At 37.1% G+C, this 22,270-nt stretch overlaps 1 protein-coding gene across 18 annotated transcripts in view; it reads left to right on the forward strand.

The window, feature by feature from the left end:
• Nucleotides 1-22,270, forward strand: part of RBFOX1 (RNA binding fox-1 homolog 1) — a 751,763-nt gene that overhangs the window by 387,327 nt on the left and 342,166 nt on the right. For 13 of the 18 annotated variants that reach the window (XM_090151326.1, XM_090151338.1, XM_090151325.1 and 10 more), the window contains one exon: nucleotides 4,389-4,430. The exons of the other annotated variants lie outside the window; for them this stretch is intronic. In XM_090151326.1, coding sequence (XP_090007452.1) covers nucleotides 4,389-4,430 — 42 coding nt within the window. The remainder of the gene's footprint in view (nucleotides 1-4,388; nucleotides 4,431-22,270) is intronic. 18 annotated transcript variants of the gene reach the window in all.

Below are 22,270 nucleotides of genomic sequence, written 5' to 3' on the forward strand. Positions count from 1 at the left end.
TGTGAGGTTCAGTACTGAAGCATTGGTAGTAATTGGCATTATAGTAATAATTCTGTGATTTGGATTGGACAGACTGTGATGTTAATCCATCTGTAACTGTCTATATGTTTATATCTTGTGTAATGGATTTTGAGGTGGCCTGAAAGTGACCAGAGCCATACAGGAAAACCTTCCCAATCACATACAATGCTGCACTAGTCCCAAGGTGTCTGGATTTACACCTTGGGGTAAGGTGTGAGGAGTGGATGGCTGCTAAAAAAAAAAAATTGTAAAAGATCTCAATTCTCCCATCTGCTACTGTTACTTGAAGAGAACAAAACGTACTTCCCCATCCTATTCATGTCCACAAATTCACAACAGAATCACACCAGCAGGTTGCAGACAATCTCCAAAAAGTCTATTTTGTTGAAAATGAAGGAACCTCATAGCAAGAGTTTTATAAGACAGCAGTCTTATAAAACAGTGTTGAGCTATTGTTCAAGTTCTTTAAAAGTTTTTCTTTGATAAAATCCTTTGAAGAGAATCAATATTTTGGGCATTCTTCCACTAAACTGTGGTACGTGAGAGCTTGACATAATGACAGTCAACGTATTGACCAGGTTCTTCATGCAGTTTTGAACTAAATGAAATAAATAGTTCATTGCATATGGTTCAATTCAGAGATATAATGAATTAAATTTAAGGTTGAGAAGCTATCTATTTAAAATTGCAGTAGTCAAGATTTATTTCAAAGGTATCTTGATCATTAATTAAATATGTTATGGCTTTCCGTTCCTTTGGTTTATCGGTTCAGGTTTACATATGATAAATGCATTATTTATATTTTCCCTTAAGTGCTCAGTACTGCCAGGATGCTTCTTTTAAACTGGCACACATAGCTAAGAAATAAAAAGAGAGAGAGAGAGCTAACTTGGCACTGATTGGTTGACAAGGGAACTTTTTGTATGGAAGTTCATTCTCTGGAAGGAGCCGTCACCAAAAAGTGATGATAGCTGAAACACATGGTATGGAATCTGATTTGCTGAACTTTGAACAAAGGAAAGTACTACCAGTGGTGTATTGTGCATATTATTCTTACTGTTTACTTCCATTTCTTTTAGAAAACCATGGATGTGGTGATAGATTATGAGCCCAAATATATTTTAAAATACAACTCACTCATATAGAAGTTCTTTGTTCTAAAGCAAATGGTTGCTTTTGTTCTCTTTATTTTCCTGCAGTTGCATGTAAGACACAGTCCCTTTCTACTGACATTGCTCATGTTTGATCTCATTGTCTTTTCTGCCACTGTATTGTATTCTCACACCTTTCATAAATATTTCATTTCAATCCTGAATAATACTTACTGTTCTAGTCTCTGTGGCTTTGGATATTTGTCAATTTTATGTTTAAAGCTTCCATCATTCAAAATGGCAACAGTAATGACTAATTAGAACAGTTAATTATCTGCTTAAATATCCAATAACTATAACCTTCATGCCATTCTACAAAAGTTTGATACACTTTTTTCTTTTTTGTTTTTTATAAATTTTCCAAATCACTCCCCCTCTCCCACCTGTGATTTCCACATACTCAGCATATTATAAAGACAAATCATTCTGGATGTTGCTTAGTGTGCTAAGTGCTGTTAGTTTGGCAAATGCTCTGAACAAGTTTCTTCATTTCTTTGTGCACCCTTTTTTCTATCTCTGAAAATAAAAACATGGTGTCTGTGTTATGTTATGACTGCTCAGGTCAAAACTGAGTAACGTAATAGTTGTGAGATGATGTTGATGAATATATCCTACAATCAGTCGTGTAAAGTGTAGCTTTAGATGAATTTGATTTTAAGCTTGTTTGTTTTAATGTACATAGGACCACTATCTAAAAGTCTGCCTATTCATGCTTTTCTTTTGGGTGAAAGTTGGAGTTAAAATCTCCAGCGTGGAGATATGCAGCTCCTCCCTAATTCACTTCAAGCTTGTTTGTACTTCAGTTTTTTAGTAGCATGAATTAGACGCATCTAGAGCAGATTCAGATCTCAAATCAACTTTTGAGACTTAATGGAAGTACATTTATAATGCAGTCTCATGTAATTTTAAAATAATTCATAAAGAGCACGAAAGAGTGAACTTTGAAGAATGGAATCATCTGCCTGCAGGACACTTTAGCTGTATTTAATTTTATTCCTTAGGGTAAGATTGTAAATAGACCTATACTGTATTCCTTTACATTTTTATCCCTCATAAGAACTATAAAAATGTATCGAAAGCTCATTTGTTCCAGTTCCAAAACAAAATCAGGAACTCTGTTGTAATGCTTCTGGTTTGTATGGAGAAGGTTTCCCTATTTGTTAGAATTTATTCTTCTGTGTTGAAAAAAAATGGAATAGCAGTTTTATTCTTTTGTAAGTCACCCAACTTTGCCTGAGAAATTCCGCTTCTTGTCATAGAATCACAGAATTGCCAGGGTTGGAAGGGACCTCAAGGATCATGAATCTCCAACCCCCTGCCACACGCAGGGCCACCAACCATTCCACCTAATGCTAGACCAGACTGCCCAGGGCCCCATCCAATCTGGCCTTGAACACCTCCAGGGATGGGGCATCCACAACCTCCCTGGGCAGCCTGTTCCAGTACCTCACCACTCTCTCCGTAAAGAATTTCCCCCTGACGTCCAACCTAAATCTCCCTTCCCTCAGCTTAAAACCATTTCCCCTTGTCCTGCTGTCACTCACCCTTTCAAAGAGTTGATTCCCTTCCTGTTTGTAGGCTCCCTTTAGGTACTGAAAGGCTGCAATGAGGTCACCCCGCAGCCTTCTTTTCTCCAGGCTGAACAAGCCCAGCTCTTTCAGCCTGTCTTTGTGGGGAGGTGCTCCAGTCCCCTGATCATCTTCGTGGCTCCTCTGGACCCTCTCCAACAGCTCCCTGTCTTTCTTGTACTGGGGGTTCCAGACCTGGACGCAGTATTCCAGATGGGGCCTCACAAGAGCAGAGTAGAGGGGAACAATCACTTCTCTGTCCCTGCTGGCCACCCCTTTTCTGATGGAGCCCAGGATCCCATTTGCCTTCTGAGCCGCAAGGGCACACTGCTGGCTCATGTTAAGTTTTTCGTCTACCAAGACCCCCAGGTCCTTCTCCACAGGGCTGCTCTCAAGGACCTCTCCTTCCACTCTGTAGGGATGCTTGGGATTCCTCCAGCCCAAGTGCAAAACTCTGCACTTTGCCGTGTTGAACCTCATCAGGTTCACCCGGGCCCACCTTTCTAGCCTCTCGAGGTCCCTCTGAATGGCATCCCGTCCTTCAACCGTGTCAACCACACCACTCAGCTTGTCATCACCACGGAATAAAATATCTTGTACAAACAGGTATTGTTTCATGTCTTAATATTTTGTAAGTGAAAAGTAGTGGAAAGCATATTCTGAACATCCAAAAATATCTTCCAAAAAATATAGCATCTCATTTCTTTTTCATGCTTTGTGAATTATGTTTATTGTGTGCGTTAATTACAAAAATGACGATTACACTTTCAAAGTTAATGACACTCAGTAACAGCAATTACTGTATTCTGAAATGATTTAATGAAACAAAACAAAAAACCAACCAACCAGCCCAAACCTCTCACTAGAGGCTGGCGGTTCAACATCATCATGCCTCCTCGAGCTCACCTTCTGGGGCTCCAGAGGTGGCCATGGCAGGATTGGTTTAGAAGCTGTGGAGCTGGAAAGAAAGCTGGAACTGAGCACTTTAGTGCTACTGCTCAGTTTCTTTGAGCTCTTTTCTAGAGAAGTTGCCTCTTTCTTTTTGGCAAGGTAATTGCCTCACAAATTGTGCTGCCGCTGACTGATGACTTGTATCTGATGGTAATTGGTAGCGAGGTGGTTAATTGTTAATTAGTAGTTGTTCAGCAACCAAATCACACACACAAATGTTTCTCATAGATGTAGCAGTTCTCAAAAGACAGTAAAAATGCCTTGGAATCCAGTCTCCTTTAAGGTTATTCTTCTACCAGGTCAGAGCTGGAAGTTGTTATTTCATTTGTTCTTGAAGTTCTTATCTCTTGATATCTTAAAGTGTAAACATGTCATGGTATCTTAGTAGTGGGATATCCAAAATATAACAAAGATCTCTTTTAAAAAAAAAAAAAAGAAAAAAAGAAAGCTTTTCTCCAAACTGGACTGTCAGTGAGATCTTTAAAGAGTATTCTTATATTTAAGGCTCAAAAACACATCTATAATTCAGACTTGTGGTGGACTATGGTGTTATTTAGTTTGACCTTTATAAAATAAAATAATAAATGAAAAAAAAAAAAAAAGCTTTTTCTGCAATAATGATTCTGTGCAGACCTAACAGCTTTGTTATTGCAAGAATACTATGCTTTCAAAGCTTTTCTCTTTCTTCCTTCTGCAGAGTTCAAATCAACAGATGAGTTGCGAAAGAGAACAACTAAGGGTAAGTGCAACAGCATGCAAAATGTTCTTTAAAACAGTAACCAGAACCTAGTTTCTGTTATTCTATTCTATTAACATAATGATGGACTGCTTTTTATTTTTATAATTCAACAATGGAACATATTTAGCTCAGCTTAAGCTTTCTTGCTTGTTGGTAAATGTTGTAAATATCTCGGTGTTAAACAGCTACAGTAGATACAGGGTTATTTCCATAACTTACGTAGAATTGGTAGTAAATACTTCTTTATGGGAACTTGCTTCACACTCAGCATGAAGATTTAGTAGTGATAAAGGTCACCCCATTCCTCAGACTGTTTCAAACAAGCAAACGCTGTCCATTGGGTTGTTTATGGTATGTGTGCTTTCAGGTACAAATTAATGCTATGAATATGCAGGAACTGGAAAAAGAGGTTCAATTATTTTGTGTGTGTATTGGTTGTGTAAACAGGGTAGATTTCCTGAACTCAGGTTGTGAATCTATATTTTTCTCTTCCCCCCTTCCCATGTAAAAGTTTCAACAAGCCTTGTTCCCTGCTCCCATTAAGTTCTACAAATGCTACATATCTCTGCAGGTGTTTTTTCAGCATGTGTATTTACTTATGCAATACTAATGTTTGTTTGGAAAGGCACAAGAGGTGTTGTTTTTTTTGTTTTGTTTTGTTTTTTAATGGGGGTGTGGAAGGGGAAGCTTTTGGGTCATCTAAACAGTTGCTTAGTGAGCAACGTTTATTAAGACCACTTAACATTTTGAAATCCTGTGTTCAAGTTGAGAAGAAGTGGCAGGTCTGAAGGAGGTGTGCTTTCCGTTTTTATCATTGAAAAAGCAGTTTTGGAAATAGAAAAAGTAACATTTCTTGTTTGTAATTTACTCAGCATCAGCAGCGTCTGCATGATCTGTACTGTAGTCATGAAGTAAGTTGTACAGTGTTCTTAAACATTTATCCATTCACTACGTTCATCAACACACCTAAATTCTTGAACTTCCCTGTATTTACAGTATGATTTCTGGTAAATGCGTTATGCAAGGATGATATGTCTTGTTCTTGGTTCTTTTCTTGCTGCTCTTGAACTGCAGTGCTATTGTGCTGAAGGTGGAGTGGAGAAGCTTTGTTTTATCAGCAGTAATGTCTAAATAGAGCAGCTGTCAAAGTTAAAACGTTGCTGTAGAACGTTTTGAAATGAAATGAACAAATGAAAGAATGTTTTCATTTGTTTTTATTATGTTTTTTTCTTTAAATGAAGAAGAAAAAACACTTGGAAATAGAAGGGAAGAAAGCATCCAACTGTTTGTTCAAATTAATGTGATTTTGTAATTTATGAATGAAATGTGCTGTGGTAAGAGGTTAATGTATCTTTCTATTCCACTGTTACCCATTACTTTTACTAGCAGTCAGCTTGGGGCTTGTTGTGCCTTTGTGTTGTGCGAAGATGTGCCTCTTCATGACACATGAGGAACTTAGTAGCTTTGAGACGTGCTTTGTATTTTTCTGTAAGATTATGGACTTTTCCCCCACTGCTGCTGGATGTCCCTGTTACATGGCAGGCAGCAATTAGACACAGTTCTTCCCAAGGCTGGGAGCCTCACTGCCCTACAGTGTCAGAGCCTGCAGCCGCTCTCCTAGAATAGAGCATTTACTGAAATGAAAATGTTATTCATATTAGTGCCTCTAGCCATTAGATATTAACAATGAATGGCAATTCTGATTATGAAGTACATATTCTTTCACGTTTTTCAGCTCAAGCTTTGAAGCTAGGCTTTACGTGTTGTACTTGAGTATTTTCAATGATACTCATCTAACCTGTACACAGGCTGCAGTGGAAAACTATGGGATTTGTATCTGTAAAACAGCTGTTGTTTTTTTTTTTTGGTTTGTTGTTATTTCTTGGTTGTTTGATTTTCTTTTCTCCAGTTTGTGTACACAACACATGTTGACTATAGTATATTTCCATCTGACTTGAAACAAAGTTTTGGAAAGTGTTTCTGCCATCTTTTTCCCCTTGGAAACTACTGGATTTACCATGCAATGCCATTAATGTTCCTTTTTTTTTTTTTTTAACCATAATTTCTTCTTTTCTTGCTTTCTATTCTGGCTTCATCTAAATTTGAGATGTACTGAAAACAAATAAATGTGTATTTAAAGGGAAATGGAAGCATCAGCATCACCCTCTCCAACTCCATCCGCACCCTGCTCTTCGTATTTTCTTTAAAGAAAGTAATGACACTGCTTGGTCCCCATGGTTCTGTTTTCTGATCCTGGTTATAAATCCCTTTCTATACAGTTATAGCCTATCCTCCTCCCTGATTCTTTCCTTCTCTTTCCTACTTAATGTTTTGTGAGTTGCTGTGTGGAACTTAATCTAATTGACCTCTATAAACCCAGACCTCACAGTGTGCTCAAAATACTTTTGAAATACTTTTATTCTCCTAATTAGGGCTAAAAGCAGTCTCTAAAATGTGAACAAGACAGTCTTAGAGACTTATTCAAGTCTACGAAGAAAACTAGGATGCCAGATTTAGTTCACAGTGGTGTAAGAAAGCATGGTGACAGCCTCAGAAATCTGCTTTTACTGAACCTTATTGTTTTGACTTCAGATTATTATTTTCATCATAACAGAATGGCGTTATTTGAATTTGCAGAGTAGCTTAAACTTTGCTGAGTATTACCCAACCTTTCTTTCAACATTCATTACTTTGCTGAGAGTTGAGCATGCAGAGTTGGCTCAATCTGATATGTGTTATTTGCTCATCATTCTGTTAGGCATTGACATGCATCAGACATGCTTAAAATGATCCTACTTTAACATCTGTAGGTTTTCTTGCAGTAAGCAATATATGTCATCCTCCATGTAGGTGTATGGTGAAGATACAGGTAGGTGAGATCAGTCTCATTGTTTCTTTTCATTCCCAGCCTGTATTACATATTGCCATGGAATTAAATTTGGATAATCTTACTCACCATCTCATAACCTGCATTCCAAGTAGTTCCGTAAAGAGTAAGTTATGACTTACTTGAGGGACAAAAAAAAAAAAAAAAAAAAAAAAAAATTGGAAATGAGATCTAAAGAAAGAATAAAAGGTTTGTAAATTGCCCACTAGTTTTTTTTTGTGAGTCGGCTGATTCCAGAGAAGGAATTCCATATAAATTTTTACCTAACTTGAAATTAATGTGATGTAATAAGCTGAATTAAGCTCCTATTTAATATACACAAGGCCCGTGTGTGCTAAGTCCTATATGAATTTGAGAGGTTGTCTTAGGGAAAGACAAAAGATTTGCACCACTTTGGGTGAGTATAGCACAATTTTATTTCAACTTTCTTGATATTTATTTATATTATAATGATATTAGTATTAGGGTTAATATTTGATTTTTTTTTTTCTGCTTCTTTCATTCTAAGAATAAATCTTATAAATATGCTATTTTTTTCCATCTTTTTTAATTGTGGCTGTGGGCAAGATGGAAAGTGGCTTTAATCAGTGGTGTAACACAATTCAGGAAGCTTGAGTGGAAGTGGCAGCTTGTTTGTCTTCAGAGGGACAAGTATCACTTTTCTGGAGTATATGGTGTGCTAAAGAGGAGAGCCTAATTTCTGGAATCCAATCCCTATTTCTTCTTGTTGGTATTTGGGTGTTTTTTCTTGTTGTTTGTTTCTTTTTGTTTTATTTTTCTTTGGTATTTCAATAAGGCTTTTCTTGGTTGGGCAGGAGGTTCTGTGTTTTTTGATGTGCAGGAAGTGTTCACACTGTTTTTTCAGTAGACCCAGCTGAGAAAAAGTTAAAAAGCTTTTCACTCATTGGTAGATAGGAGAGGGCTGGATTTTGTATGCTCTTTGGTTATGCTACCTGCTGGATTTCTATTCTCGTTTACTCATATATTGAATAACTAGCTGAGTGAATAGATTGTCGGGGGAACAAGACAAGCATTGAAAATACTATATTAAATGAGGAAAGAATAATTTACATCAACAATCCAAATGATGTAGTGTTATGAAGACATATATTCATTGGGCCATATTGACTTCTTGAACCAATATTGTTTGAAGTAGAGAGAATGAAAGAATATTGATTGTAATATGGCTATCATGTTCTAGTATTGATGGTAATATTCTTTTTATGTTTTGTGAAGTCTTTCCACATTTTACCTCTTTCACTAGTTGCATTTACTTCTCTACTAAACTAACAATGTTTTTTTAAGCATTTGCCAAATCCTTAAAAAACAGCAAAACTGCACAATTAAGTTAATCCTACAGAAAGAAATGGGCATGCATTCAAAATTAGTAAGTGTGCATATACCTACAGATGAAAATATTTATGTTATATATGCAATATAGTTTAAGAATCCAGTGATACAGACAATCACAAAATCCCAAGACACCCCACACTGCCTATACAAAGTGTGGATTCTCCACTGCTGATATGCTATCATTTTAAAACAACTTTATACTTGTTCTTGGCTCCTTGAAATTTTTTTTTTGGGTAAGAAAACCTGGACAGTAATTGTATTCTGTTGTTCTGTTCTGCAGCAAAATCCCAAGTTGCACTGAAAGCCAATTCTTTCTGTGTGTTCAACAGAAATGATTTTCTTAGAACTGAATCCCAAGCAACATTACATAATCTCTAGGAAGCAGGATAGAGAAATAAAAATAAGCTACTCCAAAAGAAAAAGCAAAACAAGCAAGAAATCAATTGTTTTAGCAAGCTGAGTCCTCATGACTCAAGCAGAGCACCATTACTCTTTTTGGAATGCAAGTAAAGAATTTCCAAAATACCTTTATTTCAAATTTACTTGAAGCACAAATATATTCTGTAGAAAAGGAGGTGATTAATTTTTCTCTTTTTAACAAAGTCCCTGCAAAACTTTGAATAAAATTATATTTGGCAACAATTGTGTGCATTTCACTGTATTTGCATTGTATTTGGGACAGTCAGATCAGCAAGCAAATATATCATGCACATATCTGTTGGATGATTGTCTGATTATCTTAGTGAAGAGCAGACCTGTACAGCCTAAGCACAGCAAAAGACTGACCATTTAGCTCTCTCTTTCTCTCTCTCTCCTTCATCCACCACCCTGAATTTTTCTTGATACCATAACTGGTTTGTTTTTTTTCCATTCTTTTCAATGAAAACTCTCCAGGCATTTCATGTGCTATTCTCACAGTGCTGCAGGAAAATCCTGGCAGCGCATTCTGTCATGATGCCTTTTAAAAGGTAATTCTTTCTATTTTGAGAATAGTAAGTGATGCCTACTATACAATTTTCAGATTTAATGGCTGCGTATATATATGTAGTTTCCATAGTTTATTCAGTACATTAACATTATGACACCTCTGACTGACCTGAAATAACCAAAAATGGTTTCTCACTGCTTGTTTTGAAAAGATACTATAGACTTATCCTAATTAATACAGGGCAATACTAAGATCATATTCTATTATCAGAAATAATTTTACTATTTTTAGAGGCATCTGTGACTTACATGATACCAATTATATAAATATATGACAAACATTGTCTTTTGTTTGTATTCACAGGAGTTTGCATATAGTTCTTTTTTAATACTGGAAAATTACTCTGTAGACCAGAAATGATTTATGTAGATGAAACCAGAGGTGACATGAAAGGTCCATAGAGTTCATGAATCAGTGAGCAGCAGTCAGTTCAAACATCTGATAAAAATCATTATAAATAAATTGTACTAAAATGCTCTGGTAATAAATTCCTCATTGCATTAGTTAGATCTTTCCCTTCTTCCCAGCTACTGCTTTGTGTTCTTGAAGGCACTCAACTGTCTCCTCCAGCAGTTCCATGTTGGAAGGAGAGGATGGGAAAAAGGAATGAGGTGGAAATTTTGGGGAGAAGTGTGAAGTGAAAATAAGTCTCATTACACCACTTCCACCAGGAGTAATTCTGGATTGTAAGAAAATGGCTATGATAAGAAGCTCCTTTACCATATGTAAAGGCCTGTGATAGAATCAGTCAAAAGAATTGGCTTTAGTCCTTTTCCAACAAAACCTCATTAACCCTCTGTTAATAATACATTTAAAGGGATGAAATTGTGGAAGGAAAAATGTTTCTAGAAACTGTCTTATTATTCTACCCAAGTGCTTGCGACATTCCTTTCTTGTTCTGTTTGTCCTCTTGCTGAAAAGAAAGCACAGCACTGATGTATTCTGGAGCTCTCAGCTGCATGGCTGTGCCTTCCTTCTGCATGGCTTGGTGCTGGTGCTGCAGGGAGCACACGTTGGTTCCATTTCAGGAACAAGGACAAAAGAATTGGAATCTATACCAAAAAAAAAAAAAGAAAAAAAAAAGAAAAAGGGACCTAAAAGATGTGTCTGAGGCTAAGAAAACTTTAGCATATGCTTGGTTAGGGATTCACAGTCTCTGAATTGTATGTTTGAATTTGCAGCTTCCGTAATTGTGGAAAACCTAAATTGAAAATGCTGAGCAAATGTGGAGATGTTGTACAGGGTGGGCCTGAGGTTAATCCTCAGAGTGAAACAATACAGAATATCACCACAGGGTGCACGTATTGGCTTTTGTGCAGTCTGACAGAGCAGCAGCTTGAGCTTCTCTGTCTTTAAAGGGCTGCATTAATAAACTCTTCTCCTTTAGAATTCCCTTGCTTGACATGCAGGTCATAATGGAAAACAAGCCTTGCTTGCTACTGTTGTTTGCTCTGTACATAACATGTGCTTTGGCACATGTCTGTGAGTGTTCTTTGCAGGTTTTCCATATTGGCATGTTAACTTTTGTGTGTCAAAAAATCAAAGTACCTTTTGAAATGCTGTGACACTTATTTGTAACCCTCACTTTGCAGAGTTACTGTGGGTTAGCAAAGTCCTGCTTAGTGAAAAGCAATTAGCGACTGTGATGCCTTGATCAGCATTTTGCAATTTACTTTGTGTGTAAATCCCCACTCTGTGTGTGGATTCCGACTGAGACTAATGCAGTTCTAGGGAAAATAGTGGTACTGTTACCTAAGGCTGTGGTCATAGAGATGCTGCTCTTTTTATTTATGTGCACAGTTTTGTTTGAAGACAAAAAGCAGGAGATGTTTGCTCTGCCACTTGCTGGTGCTCTCCTTTAGTCCAAGTCAAAGAAAGTTTCAACAACCTTTTGTCATGGGAAGTGCTTCAGAACTGTGGAATAATCTCAAGCTGCACAAAAATGTTTCTACTGTGTTAGATGCTTGTCTGAGATAATGAGAGGTAGTACTGGAAAGTGAAGAGCAATCACTCCTTGTGAGCTGCTGGAAAATTTCCCTCCTGAGGAAAGAAGCTCATCTCAATTTTCACACATACTCAAAAGCAGGTATTTCCAATCTAAACTACCAATTTATTAAAAGAGGAATCTATATCTTGAATTGAGAGTAAGATTATATTTCCAGAATTTCATTGTCTTCGGAGTAAATTGTAATGTGTTTCATTTCATTTTGTTCCAGTGCTGATATGTGTGTATTTGCTGTTGGAAATTGTTACCTTTAGGTTTTGTTGCTGGGAAGAAGTCCAATTGATGTGAACTGTGTGAACCCCTTAGGAAATTAGAAAATACATCAATTCAGAACACTTCAGAACATAAATTAAATATTTAGTGTACAGGCTGGATCCCTCCTAATAGAGAGGGTCTGATGTAAGCATGGCATCTCTAATGTATAGCCAGCTTAATAACTGAATCGTAGAATCCTATGTAAATAGACAATAGGGTGAATGTTTTGATTTCAGACAAAAAAATAGAACAGTATGATAAGTGAATTTTACAACAGTGAGAGTGTGTACTCAGGAAATCCAATTTCACATAGCTGAATGATATTTCTGATGGGATCTGAAGGCTCTGGGTGGGCTGACGTGCAGGTTTGTGTGCTCATTGACTAGTTCATTGGTCTTTCAGTGGCTGTGCAAGTGGGTATTAGAATTAGAGGGCTGGTTGTTTTATGATGTTTGATATATAGAGACCAAAGTATTCAAATCCAAAGGTGCTTCTGGACATTTTGCAATAAGCTGCACATTCCCAATGTTTTGTTACTGCTGTTGAAATATTGTAGGGGTATACTGACCTGATTACTGTCTGCAGTGCAGAATTCTATTGGCTCAGTGTGTTCCTTGGAGTAATTGTCTGCATTTATCTGCAGTGTGGTTTTACAGACTCTGAGCTATAGAGTGCTCCAGTAAATACAAGTACTTCCACTTAGCTTTCTTTTAGAAATACTTAGTCTTCAAAAACAATTTAATTAAATAAAAAAAAAAAATCTAAATCCAGGGATGATAATTTCTCTTTTCAAGAGATCAGTGTGAACAAGATGGATAACAGAGTGCAGATCCACTGACGTGTATGTTAAAAACTGTGAGGGGACAGGCAGACCTTCCCTTTGCCAGACCATGGGCTCCCACATAAAGTTTGGACTGATGGGCAGAAATTTGCCAATATGTTCAAAAAGACCTCAAAAAATCCTTTGAAAGCATTGCTGAAAAACAGCAGAACGAGAGAAGCATTTGGACACGTGGGTCCGTACAGCATGTCACATGTTTTCAGAAAACAGATACAGCCTTAGCTATTGTTTCATTGCTGATTTGTCCTAATAAACAAATGGTTCCAGTAAACATCAATGGTTTCTGGAAAAACACAGCCCGAGAACTGTAATTGAATCTCAAGGTAGAAGCCAAGAAAAAGAAAGGGCTGTGGAGAAATAGACTGACATAAAGATGATGGAGAGAGTCCTACAAGACACAAAATGAAAGGCAAGCAAAGATGCCCGAAGTGTTTCAATGCTCTGGAAGGCAGCCAAAGAGGCATTGATTTATTAAAGAGTACCATCACAACTTCCTTTCCTCAATCTGATGGTGCCATTAGCAGCTCCTTGAAGGGTCTGTGTGAGAAAGAAGGGTAGGAATTTCAAACAAAACACCAAAAGAAGGCCTTGAAGCCAGTTACTTCACAGACACATCCTGCTGCCAGATCATCCCTTGGAGATGGAGATGGAGAATTCAGTGTAAAGACTCTGTGGGGGGCTCCCACTTTGTGGGTTCCCTGCTGATTAAACAAAATGCCTACTCACTTAAAAAAAAAAACCCTTACAATTGCACAAGTATTTTTTTTTTTTTTTTTTTTTTTTGCATTCAAGAATGATGCGATGTACAAAAAGTAGCTTTAATGAGATAAGTAATACAGAATTCATGAGTCAACAGTTTAAAATGGCAATCAGCTGTTTGGTTTCATAACTCGGTACCATTCTTGCAGACCGGTAATATATTAGGAGTAGCGAGTGCAGTTAGCTTACCTTCTTTCTGTCTCCAGATAACTGAGTTCTTTAATGTCATTTCTTCTTTTCTGATTCTTTTGCATTTACACACACAAGTCAGTTTCTGTTGGCTTTCTTGAGGAGGAAACAAGGGGAAGTCCAAAGCGTGGTGCAGCACCACGTGTGATTGCTTTGTGGATTTCATGTTTGAGGAAGTAATTTCACTTGTTGCCCTGTAAATCTGTATCATTGTATCAGAATTAAATGCCCAAAGGCAGTGGCTCATTTTTCTTTGGAGGAGGAAAGGCTTTCAGTAGTGATGTCAGGAGCTGCTGAGTCTCAACCCATAATGTATCTCTGCTGGGTTTGTGCAGTGCTTACTGAGTGCTCCTCCCTCCTGTGCTGAGCAATACAGGCTGTGGGGATCGGGAAGATTAACTGGGATCAGATTGAGGAGCTTCCAATCTTGTGAATATTTGACTAGAGCAAAAATTTCAGTAGTAAATTTTCTGACTCCCTCTACCTTATTTCCCTATGTGGATAAAGCAGCTAAAACACTGGCTTCTGTTGGGGCTCTTCACATGTTGGCCCCTGAGCACACGGCTGCCGTCTTTCCTGGTCCCTGTGACCCACACTGGGTTCAGGAACAGCATCCATTGTGCATCTCTGCAGAAACAAGGGGCAGATGCCAGCTCTGGCTGTGCCTTGCATACCTGAAAGAGAGAAATAACTGCCTTTGCCAGAACATCAGTGGTGGAGGTCTTTCTGACACTGTGAGGAAAAGAGCAGAGACTCTGGGCAGCCTAGTTCTATGGCTGATGCTGGCATTGTTCCCTAGAAGACAAGATTTCAGGTTGCAGAGAAACAGATTTTTTGTGTGCATTCTCAGTAGCTGTTCTAACTGTGCTGCTAAAATCACAAGTGGCAGCGCTGGGTGCTCTGTGCAGACAGCTCCACAAACATGCACACTCCTCCCCAGATCATCACAGTGACATAAACCCCAGGTATGAGACTGCTCTCAACTTGTTGAAAATGAGAAGTATGTCAATGAGATGTAGCATGGATTTGTTTTATCAGATATATAGTCAGAAATAAGAACAGATAGGCTTGCTGTGATAAGTTCTGTATGAAGGCTTTGCTGAAAGGTAGGCTGCTGCTTGATTTACTGAACTATTATAAGTGATAAAACTGATCCATTTGTTATCATCCAGTGCATAAAGACTTCAAGATTTAAAGAGCATGGACTAAATAACAAAGCAATTTATAAACTCATAAACTGAAAATTACAGGGAAGTAGTACTTAAGCACTCATAGTAACTTCTTCTCATATTACTGATGATTATCAAATTCTAAGCCTGACTCCCATTTTTAAGTGACATCTCACCTTAGGAAAGTCAGTTAAAGCAACAGGCATAATCTTGTATTAATATATTGTACAAGTAAGGCAGGTTTTTGTATTTATTTGCTAGTTTTTATTTTTCATATCAGGTCCCTACATCAGCTAATGTGAAGTGATTTATACTTCTGCTAGCAGAAGCAAGTTGGCTGATGCCAGCTGAGGATTGATCTCAGTTGGCTTTACTGTTTGGTAAAAGATCTTTACCCAAAGCAAATCTGAGTGCAGTATCTTGAAGAGAGAACATTCTGGTGATTCATTAAACACACAAAAATTAGCAATAGTTGGTTTCAGATTAGACTGTCTTAAGAAGTATATGACAATGTGGTTTACTGCAAAGATGGAAATACTCATATACTGGATTTTAAAAAAAGCATTTTTACTGTAAGACACTAAGTGTTCACTGCATTCTCTTGAATCAACAATTTTATGGGCAGATGGGAATGAAGTTGACAAGAGGTGAGCAAACGTTTGCATGGACTTAATCTGATGATATTAGCTTCTTTTTCTGCTCAGGAGTATCAAGAGTTAGTTAATTCATTCCATTTTATTCAGCAGCTATATCGATATATAAAAGTTCTTAATGAATAGATGAATTGATTACCACTGGTTATTCAGTACTTGATATCCAACTTGGAATGTACAAGTCAGGATGGTTACACCCTGAAACAGCCTTGTTTCTTTTTTTCTTTTTCTTTTTCTTTTTCTTTTTCTTTTTCTTTTTCTTTTTCTTTTTCTTTTTCTTTTTCTTTTTCTTTTTCTTTTTCTTTTTCTTTTTCTTTTTCTTTTTCTTTTTCTTTTTCTTTTTCTTTTTCTTTTTCTTTCTTTTTAATATACAGAAGCGTAATATCTGAAATCATAATGAAGATTTACAGAAATATGTGAGAGGTCTCCAACATAAAGGAAACTAGAGAAACACATTAACATTTAAGGGAATTGAGTTAAAACGCTATTTCTTAACCAGTAAATTCTTACCCAATTTTGCTTGTATCAGTGCTTTGGGAAAGGATTTTGTAAACCTTTATCTTGCTTTCACGGACCTTTTACTAATAAAAGTCAAGTCCATCAGCATCTCAGAGTGACCTCCTCCCTTATCAGGACTGATGCTGGAGCCCAATTAACACAGCTTAAAAACAGGACAGATTATGGGAGATTTTTCCAGTGGCTTCCAGAGTTTTCCATGTCAGAACTAGTGGCTGAATCTGTTCTTGCTAAAAGCAGTAGAAAAGTAGCAAAAATAAAGCACTTGTCATAGAAATTATGGACAAGGGAACAAGTTTTTATACATCTAAGAATGACCACTAATAATTGTATTATGTTGGCTGCCTGGAAAGACTTGTAGAGGTGGAACTTTTGAATGTTGTGGGAAATAATATCACTTTATCACAGAAAGAACACAGCACATGCTAGGCTAATTGGCAAACCCTTCATGTTTTCTCATGTCATTTTGCTGTGCAGTAAGAAGGGAAAGCAAATTTCCCTATTCTTAGTTCTAAGGGAAATTATGATCTACATAAATCCAATATATGTGACCTGAAGTCTAGAATCAGAGGAAGCTCTCGTCTGTCTCCATCCTGTTTGTCACACCTTGAACTATACACAGAATATGGTATGTTGGACAGCCAGAAATCTAAACAAAATTCTTAAAATTGTGGTGATGTCTAATGGTCAGGTTGTTGGCTGCTACTTCTGGGACAGTATCCTGACTTTGCTGTATAGCAAATACACACTGAAACAAATTTCTTGCATCAAGAGCTGTGAAAGTGCTCAAGTAATACAAATTAATTGAAAAAAAACCACAGTGAAAAGACAGAACAGAGAGTTTATATACCAATTGAACTGCACATAAAGCTTGTTCTTCTACTGTACTGCTGAAAACCAAACAGTGAAAGCTAAAAAAGCAGCAGCAGCAGCAGCTGCTCCCTTAAGTTTGCAGTGCTTTGAGTATAAATTAAGGTCTTTATTTGTTTTGAGTATAAATACAAATATTTCTAGCTTTCTTAATGTTTCAAATAGTTTTCAGTAGTTGGTATAAATTATGAGATTTTAGTATTGTTGCACCTATACATAATGTATCTGGTTGGTATCTTTTTCCAGGGACAGAATCTTAAGTAAAAAACCAAACCGAACAAACAAACCAAAAAAACGCCTTCATTTCACCACCTCTGATGCCAGTATAATCATAGCCATCATGTTTTCTCCCTCCTCAATTCCTTTATTAAGCAGTTTTTGTTTTATGTTATTTACAATTTTAAAAACAAGTGAGCAAAACCCTCTGTTTTAAGTCCAAAAGTACAGAGACCTTAGTTGAAGATGAGGACTTGCTACAGTCAGTGGAAGTTTTGTCATTGCTATTGGTGGGTCAAATCTCTAATTTCAGTATCTTTCTGAGTGTTTATTTAGCATCTGGCAAACTAGGGACTATACCATCCAGCACTAATATTTATGTAATAATCTTGCAGTTCCTAGGAATCTTATGTTCCTTGCAAGATGAGAAACTTAGTCTTCATTTTCTTATCTTCCAGTGCAGTAAGTAGCAATATTGATGTTATTTCCAATCTTCTCTGTCATTAATAAATATGCCAAGATATGATCATGAGTTATGTGTCTTTAATAAGGTAATGGAACTCTTAATATATCTACAGCTTGTTTTTTTAAAAATCTGAGTTGTTTAGGTGCCAGTAAGAATGTGCTTATTATATATAACTAATCTTGATTAATTATGGTTGCACAATTATTATTTATTGTTTCATTTTTTTATTTTTTTTACAACTAATTTTTAAATACCCTTAATAATTAACCAATCCTTTTTCATTCCACAGCCAAAATACGTTATACTCCATTTGATGGTAAGAGCTAAATTAACTTTAAGGCTGTGATATGAGCTAGTACAGAAATGTCATCCTCTGAAGCTGAAACTCCTGTCATTGCCCGTGTAAAAGAGCATCGTATATTTTTGGTAGCATCATAAGAGATTGGCCATCGCTTAACAAAAACAGCAGAAAATGAAATTTGGGACAGAGTTTCTGATTGCCTATTCTTTTAAAGAACAGCTAGGTTGGCACTGATTGTAACAGCCTTTAACCTGAACCCAAAAACAACTCTCTTGCACCAGCCTTTCTTAAAACGGCTCTTGTCAATGCCTTCTATTTACTTTCTTGGCACTGCTTATAGATCCAAAACACTTATGAACTAAGCTTCACAAACAGGCGTTTGTTTAAATTTCAGTGATAGGTGGGGGAAGAAAAAAAAAAAAGAGTAATATTCATATATTAAAGGTAGAAAAAAACAAGAGGTATGTGTTCAAAGGATGGACTCTTCAGTGGATAATGAATTGGTTGGAAGGTCATAGCCAGAGGGTTGTGGTAAATGGCTCTATGTCCAGGTAGAGTCTGGTGACAAGCTGTGCCCCCAGAGGTCCATCTTGGGTATTTAACATCTTTATCAATGACATACATAGATGACAGAATTGAGTGCACCATCAGCAAGTTTGCAGACACCAAGCTGAGTGGTGCAGTTGACACGATGGAAAGAAGGGATGTCATCCAAAGGGACCTGGACAAACTCAGAACGTGGGCCCATGTAAAACTAATGAGGTTCAAGAAAGCCAACTGCAAAGTATTACACTTGGCTTGGAATAATCCCAGATATGTCTGCTGACTCGAAGAACTCCTTGAGAGTAGCCCTTCAGAGAAGGATTTAGGGATCCCATTAGATGAAAGGCTTCACCTGAGCCAGCAGTGGGCACTTGCAGCCCAGAAGTCCAATGGTATCCTGGATTGCCTCAAGTGAGGATGCCCAGCGGGGAAGAGAGTTAATTGTCTCCCTCTACACTGCCCTTGTAAGGCCTCACCTGGAGTAATGTGTTCAAGCCTAGGGATCCTAGTAGAGGAGGAATGTGGAGCTGCTGGATGGGTCCAAAGGAGGCCACGAGGATGCTCAGTGAGCAGGAGAACCTTCTGTGAAGACAGACTGAGTGAGTTGGGTTTATTCAGTCTGGAGAAAAGGTTCTAGGAAGATCTCATTGTAGCATATTTAATATGTGCTACAATATTTAAAAAGAGATCATAAGCAGGAGAAAAACTACACAGAGAAAATAATTTTAAGCTAAAGAAGGGGAGATTTAGATAAGATTAGTGGTAAGTTTTTCACTGAAAGGGAGGTGAGGTGCTGGCACAGGCTGCCCCATCCCTGGAGGAGTTCAAGGCTAGGCTGGGTGAGGCCTTGGGCATCCTGATCTAGTGGTTAATCGAACAATTGGCAACCCTGCCTGTGGCGGGAGGGTTGGAACTAGGTGAGATTTGAGATCCTTTCCAATCCAAGCCATTCTATGATAATGTACCTCAGTTTTCAGTCTTCTTTCTATCCAGTTTTTCTACTTGTGCAGAAACTAGAGATAATCTAATGAACAAAGTGTTTAATAATAACAGTGCTAAAAATAAAGCACCTTAAAAGATCACTTTGTGTAGCAGTGTTAGAAATTGTTCCACTTCTTTGAAGGAATGAGATATGAAGAATTGATTGAGTAACCAATTTAATAATGAACAGAATTTAGAATACAGAAAGATTAGTTGAGAGCCTTGGGACACAGTTCACTGAAATTTTATACGCTGCTTATGCTCAAAAACAGGGAAATTTTGATATAAAAGTGATTTATAGGCAATAGCTGTGCACAGTCTTTTATCATATTAATAAAATCTTTAACCAGTCTTTGAAAATTCTAAAGCCTCATCTGTTCAGTTGAGATGCACAGATCAGAAAGAACTGCTGGCTGGCAGATGTGCAGATACATTATCAGAAAATGTATTTTCAGTTTAACCAATATAATCTAATTCATTCTAATGTGATATTTCAAGTTTATTATAGCGTAATTGAATATAGAATAACAAAGTGCTCTATGCAGAAGACAAAATGAGGTGAAGTGCACAGGTTAAAGGTGACTAGGTTAGGCCAGCTTGATTGTTGGATGTTGGGATTCAATTGGCTGATGATTTAAACAACTTAAAATTGCAAGCCAAATGAGAATGCTGCTCTTTTGAGGACTGCTAGTGTAAAGTAAAGGCTTTACTTTATGAAATTATACTTCTTTAAGTTTGTATTTTCCTTGCGCCTTAATGCAAGAGTTATCACTCTGGTAAATGGTAAATTAAATCTCTCTTCTGCTTCCACTAAAACAGGCAACATCCTTTTTCCTGATATCATACATATCAAACTTAATAGATCTCAATGTATATGTCTATCTGTGTATCTGTATCAATTTGTCTACCTGCATCTTAGCACAAAGTGTTTTCTGAAATCATTGTTTTGTTTTTCTGTCTTAAATCAGCTTTGAAATGTTAGTGGTATTGCAGTTATTCTTATTTTGTATTCTCTCCAGAGGCAGAAGTCTTTAAAACTCTTCTGATTAGTGTTTGTTTAACAGTATGGATTTTAGTTTTCTCCCCCCGATCGTCCTCACTATAGACTGCTTCAGCAGGTGCCTGTCCATTTGCCACCTGCCCTGGTACAGTGAAAGATTATGCAATTTAGTTAATGTATTTTAATTATTCAGGTGACATTTTATTTTATATAGTTAGACCAATAATGCGGGAATTGACTGCAGCCTTTAGTTTAAATAAATAAATATATATGTATATATATTTTTATATACATAGTCTGAAGAGTGCAGTTTGTGACCAATGATAATGAATAAGTAATCAAACACAAATGAAAGTTTTGTTTAATCTCATTCCCACAACCATTTGTATATCTTCTTTTTATATATATATATATTTATTCATTGAGTTATTCCATATACGCTGTAGCAGGTGATGCACTTAGTAGATAGTCTGTGTTTGTAGCTTGCTACATCAGCACCCAAAGCACATTGTGGTGACGGTGTGATGTGCTGCCAGTTCACAAGGTCAGCAATGATTTTCAAGATTTCATGATGTCGAGACAAATAATTCAGTCCAAAAAGTGACCAAGATTTGTCTCATTTACACTGTAGAGTCATCTCTCACCTGAGGATGCTGTTAAACAATTTACTATGAGTATTACAGTGAAACAGGTTAAATGAGTTAAATAAGAAATGTCTGAGCTGCAGTCAGTAAGCCTTAAGTCTCCTGCATATTCATCCATTTTACTTAAAAAAACAACCCCAAAACCAGTAAAACCACTTCTTTTTATTGTCTTTGTTAAATATACGAATAACTGTTTCCAGTTTTAATTTAAAAATACACATTATTGCAAAAACAAACCAAGCAACCCACACACCTACCAAAAATTGTATAAATTAGCACAAGTACTTTTACTGTGATCTTATTTACTGTTTGTGTGTCTCTGTTCCTCATAGTGGCAGTTATCTCCCAGTAGGTCTAACAGCAGCAGCAATAACACCATGGAGTCAGTAGATGGCTGTAGAAAAGTATGCTGAACGCTCTTGTGTTAGAGTAATAAGATTGGGAAAGGCCTTGACCTGACTGGATGCGGCTTTTATCTGAAGTACATTTAAAGAGATAAAGGAGAAGCAGGGTGCAGTACATGTTCCTTTCTTTTCTGTTGGAGCTTTGCTTTGAGTTTAAAAATTTCTCAAATGCAGGATTTGTGAACTGGGTCCTTTAGCAAGGAGAAGTAATGGCTTGAGTGCCACTGGAGTTGCTTGCTATTCTCTGATGATTTTTTTTTTTTTTCCTTAAGACACCTTTGAAATCCTCCTATAAATTCCTGCAGAAATTCCCACAAAAGAGGCACCTTTAGATTCCATAATAACAATTGGGAAGCGTTATCTTTGCATTTATTTATTTATTATTTCTTTTTTTTTTCCCTGCCCCCCCCATCTTTTTTTTTTTTTTTTTCCCTTTCTCCAGTGTAGTTGGCTGCCTTTAGTGCACAGACCTGCTCATTAAATAGATACACCAAGAATTGTTACCTAAGCAAGCCTGACAGTAAAGAAAGGACAGACTGAGTTAGGAAGGAAAAAGGGAAGAAAAAAAGACAGCCTGAAGCAAGTCACTTCACACGCAGAAAGAGCCACTGAACGAATGCTATTCTCATAAACAAACAAACAAAAACCCACCACCTTGTATAAGAAGAGAACTGTGAGGACTTGACAGAAAAAGGCAAGATTTTCTACCCACTGTTTTCAGTTTTCCTTCCAGACATACTTGGTGAAGTAAGGAGACTTCTGTTTGCTGACAGAGCCCTTGATTTCTTTCAAGATGATGA

This window comes from Phasianus colchicus, chromosome 16, assembly GCF_987193195.1.
Source record: "Phasianus colchicus chromosome 16, bPhaCol1.hap1.1, whole genome shotgun sequence".
In the NCBI taxonomy this organism is placed as follows: domain Eukaryota; kingdom Metazoa; phylum Chordata; class Aves; order Galliformes; family Phasianidae; genus Phasianus; species Phasianus colchicus.